General features: G+C 45.0%; 1 protein-coding gene and 1 long non-coding RNA gene across 19 annotated transcripts in view; one reads left to right on the top strand and one right to left on the bottom strand.

Moving 5' to 3' along the window:
• Positions 1 to 6,613, bottom strand: part of VPS13C (vacuolar protein sorting 13 homolog C) — a 60,909-nt gene extending 54,296 nt beyond the window's left edge. For 11 of the 18 annotated variants that reach the window (XR_005556347.1, XR_005556349.1, XR_005556350.1 and 8 more), the window contains exons 1-5: positions 6,419 to 6,612; positions 3,517 to 3,560; positions 2,715 to 2,757; positions 2,281 to 2,376; positions 1,432 to 1,533 (exon numbers count right to left, since the gene is read on the bottom strand). Coding sequence is in view for 12 of the 18 variants with exons in the window: in XM_039340083.1 (XP_039196017.1) it covers positions 1,432 to 1,533; positions 2,281 to 2,376; positions 2,715 to 2,757; positions 3,517 to 3,560; positions 6,419 to 6,518 (385 nt within the window). In the remaining 6 variants the exon portion in view is untranslated. Of the gene's footprint in view, positions 1 to 291; positions 358 to 917; positions 1,397 to 1,431; positions 1,534 to 2,280; positions 2,377 to 2,714; positions 2,758 to 3,516; positions 3,561 to 6,418 lie in introns of those variants that run through there. The other 7 variants (XR_005556346.1, XM_039340081.1, XM_039340079.1 and 4 more) reach the window with 3 other exon arrangements.
• A 703-nt stretch (positions 6,614 to 7,316) lies between these two features.
• LOC120306575 lies at positions 7,317 to 10,431 on the top strand. The gene is made up of 2 exons (XR_005556345.1): positions 7,317 to 8,393; positions 8,538 to 10,431. It is a non-coding gene; the product is annotated as an uncharacterized LOC120306575 (long non-coding RNA).
• The last annotated feature ends 9,708 nt before the right edge of the window (positions 10,432 to 20,139 follow it).

Raw genomic sequence — 20,139 nt, 5'->3', positions numbered from 1 at the left:
GGAAAATATCAAACAGAACATACAACTGAACTGTGTTTTAAATAAACCATTTTCTCCCCAGTGCTATGAGAACATTTTTTTCCAAATCTGCAGCCTTCTTTTCAACACAATGTACAGCGTGAAACAGCTTTGTTTAGTTTTCCTTTTGTTTCTCTCTTTACCTTCATTTCTTACGAAAACAATACTGGCAAAAATAAAGTCATAATATTACTGCAGAATTATTAAAATCAGTTTACAAAAAACAGAAGCAGCAGGTAGACATGTTCAGCAAATTCTGCTCATTATACCTACCTTTTGGGTGCTCACGAGATTTAAACGGTCTCTTAAAATGTTTTTTAGTCTTTTTAGACTTACGTCCTTCATAATGTAAGCAATTTTACAGAAAAAGGATAAATTAAAGTTAGGAAAGTCTTATAAAGCAAGCAACAGAAATAAAGGAAGAAAAATTAAGAAGGTAACTATGGAAAATATAATTTTTCATCAGAACTGTTAGATTAAATTTCCCCAAGTCCCTGCAATAAAAAATTCACTGCAATGTTTATAGGTGTTTCTACTTTTTCATATGTCTAGATAAAATGAAATAGAGTAACTTTTTTTAGTTGTCAAGATTAATTTTCTAGCTAACAAATTCTCAAAGCTACTTCAAAGTGAAACATCAATATTCTTAAACAATTTCAATCCGAGTTGAGAAGATATTTTACTAGCATTGCTTTGTCCCAAACATCCATCATAAAGAAAGATTTTGTCATCAGAAACTGAGAGTCCATGGCTGGCTGGGGAATTCTGGGAGCTGAAGTCCACAAGTCTTAAAGAGGCCAACTCCGGAGAGCCCTGATGTAGACTGCTAACTTGCAATCCAGCCATTCAGCCTCCCTCTACCATTTGCTTGGCTATAGTCGTTAAGCATGCATACCCACCGGGCTTGTGCATCACGTTCTCCAGGCTGTGTATGAGATCTGAAGGAGCACCTTCATCCACATGACAGCACAATCAAAAAGCAGACATTTAAAAGCACAGAAGCAGCTTTTCAAGCTGAACCAATAAATGTTTTTGAACACCGAGACAAGCGAGCACCTACGTATTTCAAGAAACAAAACTGTAACCCACAACCACGTTTGTTGTTGAAAGCTTCACTTTACAGGGAGATTCCATCTTTAGTCGAACAGCCCCTATGCCACGTTTGTTTTTTAATTATGCAAGACAAGAGGCTTCTATCTGAAAACTATGTAAAGGACAAAAATGAAAGCATAAAATTCCCAGTATAGTGATATTTCTAGAGCATGGAAAATGAGATTTTCACATCCTTCTCTCTTCTGTAAAATTAACAAGGTATTTTGCCTTTTGGGATTTTCCAGTACCACTCTGCTTAACTAGGTTCTCTGAAGTAGCTTTGAGCACATCAGTCATGTTCATCTCTTAAAAATAATCTACCTTTTTCTGCTGATTTTTGTAAGGCTTCTTCAATTCTTGACAACTCTTTTTGCTTATTATCTTGTAGGTATTTTTCTTCTTTTTCTGCATCATATTTAATGCCTGCAAGGAAAAAAACAGTAAGTCATATTTTACTGAATACTACATCCTTAATATAATATCTCGATCAGACCATCATCCTGCTCTTTTCACATCAATTTCTGCAGCCCCCCTTTCCTGTGGTTATGATTCCTATAATTATCAGAATCTTCAGAGAGCAGAAATTAAGAATTGTATTTTGTGGCAAGCTCAGAACCTCAGTATGATTTGTTTCTTAGCCTCCAACTGTTATTGGATATTCTTCTTCTTACAGACTTCTTCATCCAAACCACACACTTAAGACCAATGACATAGGAGTAACCATAGCCTGGAAGGATGTTTTATGTAAGATTACCAACAAAGAAAGACAAACAATGTAATTCTACGCAGATTCACCCAGCAGCCAGGTTCCACGTACACACAGAACTTAATCCTAGGAAGTCCTGGATTGTGATGAGAGACTCAGATACAGATCAGCTTACTTTAACTAACATTTAACTTTGCCTAGGTACTTTGTAAAAGACACCAGGAACTCAAGGTCGAAAAATGTTTAATTTCAAATTAGTTCCAACAGCTGTTTCAAGCTTTTTTTTTTCAAACAACAAAGACTTCTCAAAATGGGAAATTTTGTGACATTCTATGCTCAAAACAATTGAAAGCTTTCTGCTTTGCACAGGCTCTATTGGCAATATATCCTAGATAGAAAGTTTGGCAGGATATCAACCTAATACAGGTCCACTGAGCAATGTAAATTTACCCCAAGAAACTTACTTGTCCCAGGGACAACAAGAAGATATAAGCCTTCTAGGGATGCAACAACTGCTTCACCATATAAATTCTTCCAAGGAATCTTCAGAGTAAGCTTATCTAAAAACAAGATATCCTCTATTAAGGTTTCATTTGTTCTGCTAATGCATTAAATAAGCAGCAAGCAGAGACCAACTATACCAGCCTCTAGCTTCTGTCTGTAAGAATAATATTCAAATGCACCTTATTGCTTATTCCATGATTTGTACTTAGTTTGTGCCTGGAAACAAACCAACAATAGTAAAACTTTTGCATCCCTGATTGAAGCTAAGTCTACAAAGCTGGTTTTGGCAAATGGATGGCTGTTGAGTGTTGGCTAGCTTCAATCTCCATATATTTTTCAAGTGCAAGCCCAGAGGATGCACAGAACTACCTAAAAACCAGAGTAAAGAACTTACCTATCTGACCAGCCTTTACTCTAAATGGTACGTCCAATTCACTCTAATCAAGAAAAAAGAAGACACTTTTTTATTATTGACCCATAGCAAAAGATACTGGTCAGATCAGGCAGGCTATGTCACTTCAAGCTGCCTTATTATATGGCAATAGATGGTTTGCAATCCCTTGGTAAGAAAAGACAGCCCTTGGGTTGGGATACTTAATTTCCCTCCCTATTCATGCAAGAGTGGAAACATATTTCAGAGAGGCAACTGGGGTGTGGTGGACAAAGGGGGGGGGATGACTCACATAGTTTTTTGTGAGAACGAACTAAATGTTCCATAAATCTGCTCCCAACTGTTACTAGTCTTGTTACAGATGAGAGATCAATTAGGCCAAATGAGGATGAAAGGGGGGGGGCGATTTTCAACATGCCTGCTCTAACATGGAGCCCCTCTTGGGAGGGATTTGCTCTGGCTTGGCCTTTCATCGTTTCCGGACTATTTGGGGCATCTCTTTAACACTACAAAACCCACAGCATGATACCCAAAGCAGCCCACTGCTGAAATCCAGGATTCTTAAACTAATCAAAACTGCATTAACTACACTTATTAATATAATATTAGAATAGCCCAAAGCATATATTTTGGTAGAGAGTAGTTCCCTGAGGATGGGCTCCAGCATAAGTCCAAAAGCTCAGAAGACTAAACCTCTGCTTCAGATTAGATCTAATACTTATCAAGTTTGTAAATCATAGAGTGGATCCATGGATGAGGTGATGAAAATAACTTCCGGGTTGCCAATAGCTTCCAGGTTACTTACCAGAGCATTTTCCTTGATTAAAAGGTTATCAAGTGCCACATTGCCTATAGAAGAGAAAAAGATATCTATGAGCCACATTCCAGCCACATCTACCTAATCACAAAAGCTGATGTTTTACACAGTCACAGTGACAACATCCACAAATAAAAGCAAGACTTTTTTAAAAAATGTCAGGGGAAGGGAATTACCTCCCCAACTAAGTACTGAGCATATTTAGTGGCTATGGAATATTGGCTTATTTATGCATTTGTCAATATTTGTAGCCTGCTGTCTTCTTGTCAGTCTTAGGGAACAACATAAAAACTAAAACACTAAAACAATTATTAAAAAAATGATTGCAACAGAAAATTAAAAGGGGAATAAAATAGGCAGTGCTGGAACGCAACATCTGATTTCCAGCCTTGTTCATTCTTATTATAAAACTATGAAAGGAATTAGTTCTGCAGTATAAGAAAAGAACTTTCTCAGGTTAATTTCAACAACAGCAACACTAGTAAAATTTGGAAGGTGCCATAAGTGAGCAGTAACAAGCCAATCATTGACCCAGAGGAAAAACAAAGTTAACATTAATCAGTTGCTAAGTTTTTAATCTATTAGAGAAAATGCAGACACATCTGCGAAAAGAAAGTTACCTAGAGCCTGAATAGAATCTTTCTACACACATTGAGAACTTCCCTAATCTGAGCAGGAAATAAACACCAGAGCTTTACTGTGAAAGACTAAATATTACTTATTGTAATATTTGACTTAGGACCAATCTCTAGAAATGCGCTTTGCTACAATTTCCTACTGTTCCCAGCATGAGTTTTAAAGCAAAAAAGCAGCAGTGCAATTTTAAAGCTTAGTTGCAAGTTAGACACAAGCTTAGTTGTGTCAAACATCTTGCAACCAACCTGCTGCATATTTGAAATACTTTCTTTCTCTGCTTGAAGATCCAGGAGCCAAAACAGAAGGCCCATTTCATGAACTTTTCCATTTTATGAAATACACCTCGTTCTGACAACCTGAATCAGAAGATACATACAGCTCTCCCCAAATCAGTTATCTGTAACCAGAGGAGGACCTGCAGCTTTTTATGAGTCTTGGTGAGGAGAGAAGCCATGCCACAGTTGCAAGGTTAAATCATGGCTACAGCCACAAAGAGCAGAGAGAACTATCAGCTACTTATCTTGATTAAACACAAGATAAACTGTTTTGGGAAAACATATGTGCTGATCCAGCATAATAAAAGCTAGGGAAGCTACTAATAAAGGGCAAACTCTGCAGCACTCAGTCCTTGCGCTGAACATGTCCTTAACTCTTATCGCAAACCCACAGGAAGAATTAAGAGGACGTCTCATTCCTGAAAAACTGCCATTTTGTAACAAACATATCCTATCTTTTTAATACCATTTTCTAACCAATGGCAAATAGATTTTAAAAGCAAAAGCAAAACAGCTCTACAAAAAGCCTTGAGCCAATCTTGATAGGGAGCCTGAAAGAATCCATTGTGATTTCAAACATGTGAGCGAGCCCCCCCCCACCCATTTCACAACTCTGCTACCATATCTGGTGGCTCTAGATCTCATGATCTGCAAACTTGTTGCAATCAAAGAATACACACAGTTGTTGTTAGTTGCCACAGGCCAGATTATTTTCAAGGCTACCCTCAATTCTTTCTTGCCCTTTCCTGCCCCTCCCCTTGCCTTGCTTCAACCCAATTCATGTTTCAATCCAACCCAGAAAGTAAATAAACTTTTTGCAAAATTGACTCCACAAAATCAAGAAGCGTTTTGATAAGAAACTCAGATTATATGTAATCTGAGGAAACTTTAAGAGACTTTTTTTTTCAGAAGTCCATTTTTAAAAGAGGAAATAGAACTGAGAGTTAACCAGGGGTGCATGGCCCATTTTTCAGAAGTGATGTCAATATGTAGAACAGAAATCCAGCACTCCAGTTGGAGACTTTCCAACGCAAACAATCACAAAACAAAAGTGCGGTTTGTGGAGGAAAAGTTTCCAATTATATCACCACTGGAAAAACTGGATTATCCAGTCATTGAAAAATCTTGACCAAAGCAACAACTTCAGTTTTAGTTCTGCAAGAGTCTTCCTCCTAAAGTGCTTCTGACTAACACAAATGACATTAAGATGTTCTTTCTTTTTTAGTCAAATTCAAATGTCATGATAACATTCTTTTAACTTTTAAGCCAGGGTGGTTAGAAGAACTCCAGCCTGAGAGCTAAAGCACCGTCAAGCCTTCTTACCTAGCACACAACTAAAAACACAAACCAAGGAAAAAGGGCCAAGTTTTGAGAACAGGAATTAGAACTAGGGCCCAGGAGATAATCTACTCTTGTGCTATATTTACTGTTATTGCTCGACCCTGAGAAATTCGAGCAGGAGGAACTCAGCTTTTGGGCAAAGTTGACTTGCCACCAAAACACAAACGGCCAGACCGGCCTCCAGCAAAGGAAACCAGGTTGCGCAGAGTCCGCAGCAAAGAGTCACTGGAGTTTGTTGCGGCTTCAGGCACCGAAGCAACTCTTGACAGTCAGATGCGGGTCCAGTGACTCAGGGCGGGTTTATTGTCTGCTTTGGTGTTTATTCCCCCCCCCAGTTCTGCACCCCCCCCAGACTCGGCTGAGGTTGGGGTGGGGGCGATGCATTGCAATGAATGCAAATAACGGGGGGCCTGCGGAGCGTCTTCCCCCTCAGCGACCCCTTTCTTCGGAGGGGCAGCGTTTCCCAAGGGCGGTTTGGAAGAGAAGGGCCGGCCTGGGGGAAGGGGCTGCCTTGGGAGGTCCCGGCTCCCGACCTGCGAGGCCCCTCGGCCGGGCTCAGCCCGACCCCCCCCCGGGACCCTGGCCAGGCCGCAGCGGGGGAGGGCAGGGCGGGAGAGGGGGCCCCCGGCGCCGCTTACCCCCCCAGATGCCCAGCTTGAGCTGGGACTTGTTCAGGTTCTCCACGTAGCGGCCCAGGAAGCGGTTCAGCAGGTCGGCCACCACAGATTCCAGCACCATGACGGCAGCGGCGGCGGCGGCGGGCCTTCCTCGCAGGGCGGGAGGGAAAGGCCAGCTGGGCGCGCGCCCGAGGAGGCTGAGGGAGGAGCACGCCCGCCACGCCACTCCGCCCACCGCCGGCGGCGGCGGCGGCGGCAATCCCGCGCATGCGTGCTCGGGCCAAGTGACCAGCTTTCCCTCCTTTGCCCGCCCGCGCTCTCGAGGCTCACCCGCTGAGGGGATCCGCCCACTGGGTGTGGCCTGGCTGTCAAGCCCCACCCCCGCGGCCCCCTATTCGATCGCCCTGATTGGCTGGGCTCGCACGCGGCGCCCGGGAAGGGGTTCCGTTAGCTGGCGTGGAACACGCGTCGTGTGAATGCGGCGGTTTGGACGTGCTGACTCCATCCTGCGTCTAAACTGAGGCTGCAACTCTCAACGGAGTTGGGAACCCGGAACATTAGGGGGCAGCGAGCCAGCCGTCCCTGGCCACGGCCAAGCTGCCTCGGAAAGAGCCCAGGAGGCCCGAGGCGGGGATGGCGGCCCGAGGAAGCAGCCTGGCACGCCTGAAAAAAGGCGACGGTAAAGAAGATCAAGAAGGGAGCCCGACCCGCAAGGCGCAGCGTTCCGACGTGCAGGGCTGCCTCCAGCAGCCGCAGCAGAAGCCAAAGCAGCCCGGCCCTCCCTGATCCGGCTGGGTCCTGGCCCCCCTGGCCGGCCTTTCTGGGCAAACCGGCATGGCACGACACCCTCCCCCCCCCGGCCAAGGAAGCCGCCCCTTTCCCCAGACCCCGCCAACCTGCGTCCTCCCCGCCTGGAAGGGCTCTCACGTGGCCCTTGGGCGCCAGGGGCATTCGGAGCCTGGCGTAAAGCTCCGACGGCGAACGGGGCGGAGGCCCCGCTGTGGACACGGAGGAAAACCCATTGACGTCCTCGAGCTATTTTTACCTCAGCCGCTTTGTTTTCAAACACAGCCAGAAAGGGTGGCTTGAATAGCATGCAGGCAGCTGGCGTGTCAGCGTGTTTGGAGATTACACACGTGCGGAGATAAAATAATATTTCAAACGAACATGCCACCGCACTCCCGGTGACTCTGGGTGGGATCTGCCCTTAGGAGAAGTTCAAGGAAAAAAGAGAAGAACTTGGACTTGCTCTGCAAAAATTTGGACCCAAAGTTTGGGGTCCTGCATTGATCCTGGGTAGCACACTCATCCCTGGTCCCCCCAGAGGAGGAATTGTTCCGTGACACTTGTGAATGAGTCCATCTACCAAACATTCTTGTTTAGTGTCATCATGTCATTCGCACCTTGGGCCAGACCAGAGTTTGCATAATCAGTGCTGAACAAACCGCCATTGGTGCTGCCCTTCCCAAAGAGCTGATTTTTGCAGCAAATATGTACAAATGAACTTCAAACCAAGAGAGAGAGAGAGAGAGAGACTAGTTTAAAAAGCAAAGTGTCTTTGTATCCCAAAGTTGAAGAAGCTGCATGATGGCCAAACATCTCATCTGAATCCAGCCCACCAGTCTAAGAGTTTTTAACGTGCTCCTAAATACCTGCTCTCCTGGGATGTTTGGTTCAAGAAATCACATGTTTTGGAGCAATTATAAATATTTAGAATAATCACCTAGACTTGTATGCCCATCAAGATACATGGAAATCCTAATCATGCTGTTTCTCAAAAATGAAACCTTTCTGTTGAAAAAATTTGAACTTTCTGCTCTGAAAATCACAAGGAAATGGAACAAATACAATCCCATTTTTAAGGGATGATTCTACTATGGACAAGATGGACCTTCTATTTCTAAAGGCTGAATTTTTGCAGATTTTCTTTCCCTGTCCTTGCTGATGACACTCGAGAACGTTCTGTTTGTCTTCCTTTCTCTGCTGCGCCTGAATGGTGAGTTACCTGGCTTTATCAGTGGCACATGCAGTCAGTCTGTTCGTCCACAGCACGGCACGTGGCATTGCATTCCTGTGTGCTACGCTGAGTTGAACATATTGTTTGCTTGTTTCCAGAAAACATATTGTTTGCTTGTTTCAGAAACTCAGGAAAAAATGATGTGGCAATTGCTCAAACGGAGATGAGTGGATATATGTTTTTATGCCTGCTGATCTGATGCTTGGAAGACTCTTTTTCCCGGGACTTCCTGAGCTCTTTTCCAGAGGTAATAGCAATAGCACTTAGACTTATATACCGCTTCACAGTGCTTTACTGCCCTCCCTAAGTGATTTACAGAGTGAACATCTTGCTCATAAATAGAATTACCTGTTTGAAAGAAATATAAAGTGCATCACTTGATGCCTTTTGGCAAAGCTGATCTATTATTGCTCCATTAAATTATGGACTGGTTGGCTCTGGAACCAAATGTTGCAGTTTATACCCTTCCCCCAGAGACAGATGGAAATTGGTGTAATGTGTGAACACAGCCACTGTAGTTTATAAACCGTGATTTATGCTTTACCACATTGAGTGGTTTATTTAGCAAGGTATGGAAGAACTTCAGTCTTGCATGAAGGATAAAGTATTTCAAATCAGACTACTATTTATTTGTTACATTCATCATGTTTCTCCTAAACAATTACTTTTGTCTGTATAAATGTTCTGGATAGAAATATTGAGTATGAAAACTTCAAAAGGTTTTTTGTGTGTGTTTACTCTTTTTCTTTGTTTCCGTTTGGCTCTCAGCTCATATTTCTTTCTGTCCTAGTTTTTGCTCTTGTTTTGTTTCTCTAATGGAAAAACAAATGCACACACAATAGACTGCAGGGACCTCCGAATCCATCCCCTAAGTTGGAAGGACCGTCTGGGCTTTGGGTACAATTCCCTGTCCAGGGGAGAAGGTCCCAGGGGGTGGCCACAGAATGCCAGCCATGTTCCGGCTGCAGCTTCTAGCAGCAACCAAGTCCACAACCACCTCCTGGGATCCAGGGGGAATCCCATGACAGTTGCAAGAGCTTCCCCAAAAATAATGGTAGTGCTGCCTCCAGAGGAACAGAAGCTTTTAATCCTCTTCTCTTCTGCTCCCTACCTTTGTTTCCTATCCTGTGACCTTCCCTCTTCCGCTGTTCTGTTCCTCTCCCAAAGGCCCACTTGCAGGCTCACAGAGGCCTGCCCAAAGCCACCTTATGAAAGGGCAGCTCCTTTATCCAATCTCTGCCTTCCATCTCCATTCATTTTCAGCAGCCTTTCACAGGGCCAGAGGATCCCAGTCCTGCTAATGGAGATGCAAAAGGTCACTCCTGGCTGGCCGTGGAACAGCGGCTCCATCTGTTCACCGTTCAGTGGCAGGAATCACTTTGGCTTTCAAAGACGGGAAACATCTGTTTAAACATGCATGTTTTGAAGGGCCGCCCTATATGGTAAACATCACTTAGGGGAAAAACACTCACAGGGCAGGGTTGGGGGTAAGAAGCAGCAGCTCTCCAGCTTTTCCCTCCGAATCACGGATGAGAGCTGCACAGCCAAACACCCGGATGGTCCATTTGAAGCTGATTAAACCCAGGAAAAATGGCCTCTGATTGCCTCTTCCCACCTGTAAAATGGCTAAGGGGCTTTTTATTTCAGGCTAATGCAGCTATCTTTACAACACCAAGACAAATAAATTGTGGGAAATGAGCTTCCCTGCCAGAAACAAGCTTGTCAACAAATCTTTCAATTAAATGGCTAATTAAAACAGGGTTAAGTATCACTAAATGATTATCATTTGGTGTCAGTGTTGAACGATAGATTAGGCCTGGTTCACATAATGTACTCATTATAAGGTGATTTTTTTTTTCTGAAATGAACTTTGACACAGTGGTTTATAAACTATAAAGATATAGTTTGTGTCTTTATTTTCTTTACTATATTTTTATATCAACTTTCAATGTTAACAACTTTTCAAAATGGTATACATTAAATGCAATTCAAGCAAAAAAAATCTGTTCTATGCAAATCCAGCCAATCATGTTTATTAATCTAGGTTAGCAAGACATGTCTTAGCAAGATATGTGAATCCTATTGGAATTATGCTTTGTCCAAGACTACAGTTAAAATAAATTAGCAAACGCCATTCCCAAAGTAAGCATTAATTGATTGTGAATATTGCTAAAAGCCACCTCGTTTTGACAGATTTTTGCCGAGTGTTGCAGATATTAAACTTCGATTAGTTTAACTGTTTTTAATGAACTTCCATTATCTTGATTCACACATTACACTAACATATAAATCTCATGATAACTTAGCTCCTTGGACTCCAGATCATAGATTCCCTAAACTCAAATTCCATAATTAATTTTTTGAAGCACAACAAAAAGAGATTTTAAGGGTGGAAGTCCTGAATTTGAATTTCCCACTGCTCCTTTGAAGTTCTCTTGACAACCAGTAGAAAAAGTGATGCTCTCTTCTTTGCCAACATTTCCTAGGAAAGCAGTGCCTTGAGTGTGGGTGAGGACTGTGCAAATTCTAAACAAGAAACTTAGAACACGGAGTTCGGTTTGCTTTGGGGTATAAAAAATAGTGGCCTTACCGCTGAGTTTGTCTCCTTGCAAATCACATTATTTCCTCTTATGCCCACGTCACCCTTTTTCATATCCGACTGAACACCGACACTGATCCTGGCCTTCTATTTAGACAGCAAGGGTTGCTAAGGGGTTGCATTGAATCAATATTTGACAATGGGATCCTGGATTAAGCAGGAAATATTTCTGGCTCTCTCTCATTCAGAAGAGCTGCTGGTGCCAAAGGCTGAGAGCAGTACAGCTTTCTCTTTGTCTCCTTCCTGACACAGCTCCCTTCATTCTGGACCGTCAGAACCAAAATGCAGTGAAATTACCCTAAATATTTCTCTGATCACTTAGATTTTACAGGAAATAAAGCTGAATTTGGATAGCCAAATCATAACTTAGCACAGTGTAGGACCAGGCCATGTTCAGTGTTTAAGTCCCTGGCTCTGATAGTTGGTCAGGAATAGCAGATTTATGAAAGTGGAATCTGGCTTTTTTAACCTTTCCTACTTTCCTTGCTTAATGTCCTCTGTTTCTACTCTGCTGTATATCATTCCTTCATCTCTTATGGTGACCCTAAGTTCTTCCCTGAACGCCTTTCCGAACATTTAGAGAGGCAGAGTTTGTTCCCCATTATTCCTCATTTCTCTCCGGTGTGTCTGTCATTGTTGTGCATGCAGTTGAACTACAAAATCTGCCGGAACCAGCTGGCCTCAACAGCCAAGGGAGCCAGGCTGGCAAGAAGACCAAGGACCACGGACAGCTCCTGTCGCTCAGTGGCTTCTTCTGCTAGGAAGCCTGTTAAAGGAGCAGATCTTGCCTCTGAGGCCCCAGCAGGAGCATCCCTGGAAAGCCTCTCACTTCCTATCCCATAATAGACCAAAGGGTTTTGGCTGCCTGAGTCGATGCTGCATTAACCCCTAAATTGTCTGGTGTGGATCTGGCCTAGCACAAAGCCTGAACTCTGCCACTGTGGCTCGTGGGCAAACCGGAATTAAAAGCAAATCAGTACAAAATGAAAGCGCAGGTTGACTTGAAGGATTCTGTATCACCAAGTAGAATTCAAGCAATTCAGCTAAATATTCAAATGGATAGATGGAATTAACACCATAATAAAATATCATTTAAGCCTGTAAGGAAATACCAGTGTGATCCTCTCATATTCAGGAAGTGGTTGCAGAAAGTAATCGAGGATATTTACCAAAGATTGGATAAAGTGTGAATGAAATTGTGTTAAACTTGATTCTTAAAGGCAAACAGCAGACTAGAGACAAACGAGCAACTAGCAACGGCTTTTAATTATGGATCAAACCTCTCTAACCAGGCGCCCTTCGGATCTGTTGGAGACTCATAATCTCAGCCAGGAGATCAGGTTTAGAAAAGCGGATGGAGGTGGAGGTGCAGAGTGAGATTAAAACAGAAGAGAAGCTAAAAGAAGAGAATGGGATGTAAATGCACACCACTTTGTTAGCCTTTTTGTATTTTTATAGCTATTGAATAATCTGGAATGAGCCAGCCTGTTTTGGAAAATGCAAGGAGGGAGCCAACCCAGTGTTTATTTACAAATCCTATTGACTGGGGTCATCAAGGAGCCATGTTTCCCAAGATCAATGGTATTCACCTCTGCTGGCTTGGTAGGTTGGCATTGATAAATTAATAGCTGGCAGACATAGAGTCTACAGAGGAATTGTAAACATTAGGTCAGATATCGAGAATACAAATGGTTGCAGTAATGTACCCCTTGTTACACCTACAATCAAATTTGTCTATAAGTCACAATAATGAAGAAGTCATGTACTTAGCCATTCCTGTCAGATCCTCCAGTCCTCAGCCACTCATTTTCTCCTATACGACCTCTATGCTTTGACCATAGCTGACTTAATGTCTAACTTGGCAGTTATGAACGCCAGTTCTCACCATCATTAAACTGTTGCTTATTTCTCAAAACGTGGTGCCTGCATTTGTTTTCTGGTCTTTTGGCGGTATGCTCCCTGACTCCAAAGTTTGTGCTGAGCCAAGAATGTTGTACCTAGATGTGTCTGGTTCCACCTCATGCTGAACCTTGATTTTTGCTTAGCCAGGTTCTCTTTAAAACCGTGCATGAGATTTGACCAATATGTTAAATCATAAATTGTGGCTACCAGGTTCCCGGGGTGCAGTAAATTATAGTTCATTGCCTACAGATCCAAATTGCTGAATTTTTTGATGTAACAAGAGAATAAGTTAAAACTAAACAACCCTGTAATCCAGATAACGTACCCTGTGTAAAATATGGAGAAGGAAGAGAAGTTTATCAAAAGAGAAGCCAGAGCATTCACAGCAGGCTCTCTGCCCACCCACTCCAGTGCATGAGGGCATGGTAGACCATGACCAGCTATTGCCCTGAGGTTGCAGATGGAGATCCACAGCAACAGGCTGAGCACTTGGATCGTGCAAAGCATCACCCCATGGCTGCTCCTGAGGTTGGAGTTGCTTCTTTCTAGCCCCCTCCCCTGGCACAGAGGCATGTGAGCTGTCAGAGCTGCTAGAGAGACACAGGAACTGTTTCACAATTGGAACTTATCAGATGAAGCAAAGCAGTTTTTTTTCCCAAAGGGAAGAACAGGCTCAGGTCTGGTTTATTACAAGCAGGCGTGGGACAATTGGATAGCCACATGCTTTTTCCAGGTAATCTGCTCTTTTGGAAGGCAGGGGTGGGGGCGCTTATTTTTAAAGTATTCTCTTGACTAGGAAAACCTTACTGGGGTGGTCTTGTTGGGCAAGAATACTCAGATATTTAATGGATTTCTCTATCTTAGGAAAGAAATATGCTCTAGGGCTCCAGTCTTCACTGTGTGAGTTGACCTTTTTTTTAACCTTGGAGACGAGAAAGGTTGTGCCTGGGCACTTGGCCCCACCAGTGATCAACTCTGATGTTTGCATTCCAGTGTTTAATACTGAGAATATTTTCCATTCAGGAGTTCATGAGCCAACTTGACTGGCCGACAAGAACAATCTTTTTGTGGCTCGCTGACCCTGGTGGCATAAGAGGTCCTAGAAACATTACGGGCTGCCACACGTGAGGAAGGCTGGCCATCTGCATCCCTCCCATTGTTGGACAACAAGCAACAATTTAACTTAAAAGACTTACAAGATAAAGTACTATAGTGCAAATATTAACCGGTATTTTCAAAGGATCTTAATATTTCTACATGAACTGGAGTCTCAGTAGAATAGCTGATAACTGTACCATTCAAAGCACCCTTTAATCAAGCATCAAGTACTTAAACAAAAACCTCAAGCATGTGCTGAGCGATAGACCGTGTGAAGGTGATGTTTGTTTACAGCAAGAACATTTAGTGGAAATATAAATAAGGAGGGTTAGCTGGAGTCTTGGTGTGCTCAGCGTTCCATGATTAGGTTGGTCCCTTATCAACAATGGCCCTGGCTGCCCCCAAGCAGACTTCCCTCCTGCAGAGGGTCAGGCTTGGTTAAATTATTGAAACAGTCTTGAATGACTGTTGGGCCTCCATAGGCAGCAGTGGGAGATAAAGCCAAGAGAGCCAAACAGGCCTTTGGTCAGGGTTGAAGAGGAAAGCCCAGGTCTGAAGCCTAAGAAGCATATCAGGCTCAAGAAGGACGCAACTGCCCAAGAAGCCCTTGGCTGCCCCTTAGACCAGCGTCCTCACCACCTGTCTTCTCACCCAGGTGTCTACAGGCCACTTCACGGTTAACTGAGATGGTCTGCATTTTCCATGTGTGCAGTTATGGTGCTCATGTACGTCAAATCAGGGACAACCTGGAGAAAGGATCAGTGAGACTGTCTGATTCCTAACTGGGCACATTTGCCCAGCAGATGCTCCTCAGAGACGCCGCTGGCTGGGATTTGTAGGATCTGACGGGTCTGGAGGGCAGCAGCTGCGGAGGGCGTTGTAGGCAGTGGAAACTGAGCATGCCAACCCAGCGTTTCTGACTTCATCTGCTTCGGATGAACCTGTGAACTCGGCGTTGTAACATCTCCCTGCCAAACTCAGTTAAGTAGTCAGCCGGTCCCAGAGGCCGGAGTAATTAAATTTCTGCAAGGGATACGTGCGGGATTAGCATAAGCCAGTGCAGCCATTTTGACTATTCACATGAACGCAACCCCCGTCTTATCTCAGCGTTCCGCCTGCCAGGCTCTCGGCTACAGCAGCCAGCAGTGCCTGGCATAATTATATTAAGTGGAAACACAAAGAATCAAGCTAGATTAGGCATCACTTGAATAGTTCACATGCAGATCTCTTGGGCAACCTAGGAGGAGGTTTTTTTTTCCACTCGGATCTTATCGGCCAAGCTTTCCATTTATTTAATATATCTGTGTTATGAGTTCATTATTGAGAAATGCAAATGTCCACTTCTGGAAAGAGCGTCTTTGTTTTCCTCCCCCGCCTTCCTGAAATTTAATGAGGATCAGAGGGTTGAAAGAGTCACAGGGACTTTCCCGGGAAATGTTGGCCAATGGGAACGATGGTTTCCAGGAAGCTCTTCCGACGGAGAGGGTCGATAGCAAGAAAAAGGGGGCCAGACTGGAAAAAGAAGTGTCCTCTTTTGAGTGTCTCAAAGGATGCCCCTCCTCCCCTTTGGGTCTTCCCTTTGCCAGGAAGAACATGCAGAGAGCAACAGATGACGAAGAACAAGATGTTGCCACCCTCGAAAGCAGCATTTCTGACTTCTCCTGCCTTGCTCAATGCTCAAAGCAAGCATGGATGTAAAAGTTGATGGGCTGTTCCGCAACCCACCACGAGGGACCTCTTGCCATGGTATCTGAGCCGGTACATGAGAGGTTCTGAGCTGGAGCCCGCCTTCTGGGCACGAGCCCGGAGCTCTTTCCAGATTTGCTAGGGGAGAATCATTTTCAGGGTGCCAGAAAGGGAGCACCTATGGAACGCCTTGGGAGCAGCCCTATTTAATTCCATTACAACTAAAACCGTTTCTTCAGAGTATAAGCCCTGCTACATCAACTGCTGGGCCCATTCCAGACACGAGTCTCATGGACGTTTCTCAAACCAGATGTACTAAGTGCTCTGAATGGCTGGAGCCCAGATTTCTTCACTCTTTTGTAAACGACCCTTGGATGAGCAGGAGAGAGAGAAAGAGCTGCCCATTTTCCAGGGAATGGAAGGATATGCCAATGTGTTGTGGGGTTTTGCAAACCACTCTCTTCTGCCAAGGGACTGAGAAGGGTGACATCTCAAGCAAATCTTGGTTCCAAAAGAAATTGCCAGCCCTGGAAGACTTCCTTGTCCCAGTTCCTATAAAACCGGGGGGGGGGGGGAGAGAAGATGGGGAAGGACATTCCCTTTCATCATTTGGGGATACTTTTCCCCTTTTGCAGCTGTCATTCTGGGGTGGGGGTAGTTCTTAATGCAATGCAGAAGGAATAGATGGCTATTACCTGGCATTTTCCTGAATCATATTTTCAGGATGGGCTGGAAGAGGCCCTGATTAAAGTTAACCATTATCCAGTTTGTTTCGCTCGTGCAGCTGGGCCTGCTCAATGTCTGCAACCTCTCGATTTGCCTTGCCAAAATCCTGCTCCATCATTCATTTCCCAGAGAGAGTCTTATTCACATCTTTCAGTTGCATGTCCTTTCATTCAGAGGAGCAAAGGAGAAGCTACAGGAAAGGGCATTACATCTTCACAGCCAAGGAAGGAGCTGGGTCATTTTGTCCACCGTAGATCGGGCATGCAGAACTGCTGGGCAGCCAAGGGACAGCATCTGTATCATCTATTTTTTGTGTATTCATGCAAAACTAGCCATGTTCTTTCTGAAAAAAATGGATTTAAAGGCTACTAAAAGCAGCACACATAAAGTTGATCTAAACTTTAGCTTCTCTATAGCACACTAAGCAAAAATCCAGCATTTAGAGCATGCATGGATCTGCTGGGTGGTGCTTTGCACTTTCAGAATCTCTTGACTGTTGCTCTGAGGTGTGAGTGTCCCTGAGGGGCCAAGTCAGTGTGCAGTGGGGGAGGTGTTCTTTGAGGGGAGGGCAACTCCTCTGACTCAGGGTCACAACCGAGTTATCTCCTAGTTGGCAAGAATACAGCCGTGGTTGCTTTCTCTCAGGAGTGATTGGTTGACAGACTGATTGTCCTCCCCTAACTGCCCTTCTGCCCTGAGTTGCTGGTCCTCCATCCTTGGTCCAGCCCTGGTTAGCTTTCTGAGTTCAATTCAATACTAAAAAAGCCATTACTTTCTCTCCCTTATCCCCAGCTGAATGGAGATGGCAGGCATGGCAGCCCACCCCACTGGCTGGGGAATATGGGTGAGATTGACTGAAGGGGGGAAGGGGGAGGCTGACTTGTGCACCTGCTGTGTGCACACACAATCGGCAAACATATTCCTGCCCTTTTTCCAGAGGGATGACAGACAGGAATAGGAAAAAGTCCAGTGGCAAATATGTCCTTTCCTTATGCTGACCGTTTGCTCTGCTCAGACTTCCTGCTGGTGCAGAAGTGGATCGTTTGTGGATTCCCCTGATATTGCTGCCACCCCATCCTCTTTCTGCTTGTCTCCAATAGATGCTTGTCTCATCTGAAACTGGTTTGCATCTTCTGAGTTCTGCAGGAGCAAAAGTAGGCAAACCTCAGGACCCCTTGGGAGCCAATTCGCACTGGAAAACCATCTTCTCCAACCTTCAGTATAGTACAACATCTCAGATAAGAGTCCCTTGAGGGAAACTGACTTTTAAGGCTGTCTTTAAAGCACCAGTAAGGATGGAGCAGCTGGCCATCTTACTTTCCCTGGAGAAAGCCATCAGAGAAAGGGCTTTGCTGTTTCTGAGGATCAATCAGAAGCTCTTTTACATTTAAGACTTGGGCAAGCCTGTTTGGTAGCTGCTGCCGTGCCTCGAGACCCATTAAGGAAAAACTGGATGAATATATGAATCATTCTCAGTCCAATAAAAGCTGAGGAGAGATTTATGCCAGCCACCTGCTGCGAGCTTTCCTGTTATTAGCGAAAGGGCCAAATCTTCACCAGTTACAGAAGGTCACTGAAAGGTAAGAAAGTCTGCAACCCAATGTAAACTGGTTCGAAAATGATTTGGTAGCTGAAATTCCTGGAAGCCATCCACTTCCTCTCAATTAATGCTCCTAGTGGAAATTGTGTGAGAATTTTCCTTGGAAAGAATTACTTCCTTTTGAAGCAGCGGCCAAAAAATCTGACATTAGAAAGGAGGCAGAGCAGCTTTACGAAAAGGCAGCAGCTTTAGGAAGAAGGGGCTGAAGTCTGAAACGGGCCTGGATCTTAGAGGTGATAAAAGAGAGGAGTCCTCGCCTCCTTGGGCCTGATCCTCTCGGACCACCTTTTCCTATGGGGTCAGTGCTTGTGAGCTGGGACTATACAGTTGGGATCCTGGAAATGGAGGTCCCTGGACAAGGTCTGAAAGGAAGCTAGTCTGGAAAGGCTGTTCCTAGGAGGCTCCTGGGCCCAGCGGGACTCCCATCCCCTTGATCTTTCTCACGGAGAAAGGAGATGCTCCTCACATGCATGCCTTGGGGACCACATCCGCCCTGCTTGTAAGGCTGAGGCTTTGCATGTCCTGCCCCTTCTTCTTCTACTTCTTCCCAGGCAGGATTTATCTTGGCTCCATCTCTCTCTCTCTCTCTCTCCCTCCCTCTCTCTCTCTCTCTCTCTCTCTCTCTCTCTCTCACACACACACACACACACACACACACACAAACTACACACACACACTATACACACATTCACTTTTCCTCTGCTAGGTTGTCATTAGTAGCCTGGCAACCGCCTGCCTGGGCTTTCTTACACTGGAGTCTTTGTTTGTCAAGCTGCCCTTTTCCAGAGTTTTTTCTAGGAAAGGTTGCAAGAACCCAGATAAATAAAGATCGGGGGAGGGGGGAGGGGGGTGTAAATCGGCCACGCAGCGCAACCTCAGGAATTGAAAGGACCTGAGCGCCAAGTTTCCTTCGAGATGGTTCATGATTGGCAGTTCAGAGCTCTGTGGAGACGAACAGCTGGATTGGACCAAAGCCTTTCCCATCCCGCAGCAGCTGGGACCCCCTGAGCAGGACTTGGCCCCTTCCCCACGACCAGTCCCTGATTGACATCTTGGGGCTGGCCCATGCCATTCATCCCCTCTGGAACCCACCAGACCCTCGCCTTTCCAACCTCAACTTTGGGTACGCTCATCTGCACACCTGTGTGCTGTTTCTCAATTGAACGGCCAAGTTATTCTGTCCATTCTACCTTTTCTGATCCCCACGTACAGTAGCTCTCCCTACAATGGACCCCTCAGAGCTACGAAGAGCTGCCTCAATGAAATCAACACCACAGGGTCGATGTTCTCAGAAAGCCCCAAGACCGTCCAGGTGCTGAAAACAACCTGGTCCAAGGAGAAGGAGCTCCCTTCTCACACCAGTCAACGTGAGGCAAAGGAGCTGGAGCTGGGAATTTCAGCTCATCGTCATCTATTGATCTCAGCACTTTCACAGCTAATGTTTTCAGTGTGCTGGGGAGATCTGTTGCCGCCCATAAAGAAGCTGCTTTGGGCTCAAGTCAAGCCGTTGAGTGCCTGTTACTTTCTCCAAGAAGTGGGGGGAAGGGGGACTCCCCACCACGTGAACTCAGGAACACCATCTCTTTGCCCATCTTTACCCAGGCCAGGGTACCTTCTCTGGGAGTCAAACAGGCAGCAGGAGCTTGGATTGACTGCAGCTTTTGTGCTTGTCTGGTGCCCGGAGTGACCCTCTTGGGGAGGCTCCAGAAGGCCTCAGGCTTCGTTTTGGGGGGTGCTCTGGTGCTTTCCAGAAGAAAGTGCCAGAACAATGATCCCGTGTCTGTGAGGTATGCCAACACCACCCGGGTGTCCAAGGAGCTTGTGTGGAAAGGAACTCTCTTGCCTCTGAGCTGCTCTGGCTGCTTGGAAAGCCCACACTGACCTTTTCTTAAAGCTTTGGCCAAGTGTCTCAGGAAGTCCGGTTTTCTTTGCTGAGAAGGGCGGAAGCCCAGCTGGGTCCCCCAGGGAGGAATGAGAATATCCAGAAGACAGATTTATGCCCCCACCTCCACCTCAGGAAGACGGCGGTCTCTTGGCTGATGGATTACTTCCACCGCTCAGTTTCATTTGCTGCTTGAGGCCACAAATGAGGGAAACTGCTTTCCCAACCACCC

The sequence above is a fragment of the Crotalus tigris genome, unplaced genomic scaffold, assembly GCF_016545835.1.
Source record: "Crotalus tigris isolate CLP2741 ecotype Arizona unplaced genomic scaffold, ASM1654583v1 scf7180000017741.1442986301:2390832, whole genome shotgun sequence".
Lineage (NCBI taxonomy): Eukaryota > Metazoa > Chordata > Lepidosauria > Squamata > Viperidae > Crotalus > Crotalus tigris.
Note: the sequence above shows the minus strand (reverse complement) of the source record. Positions and strands in the feature narration are given on the sequence as shown.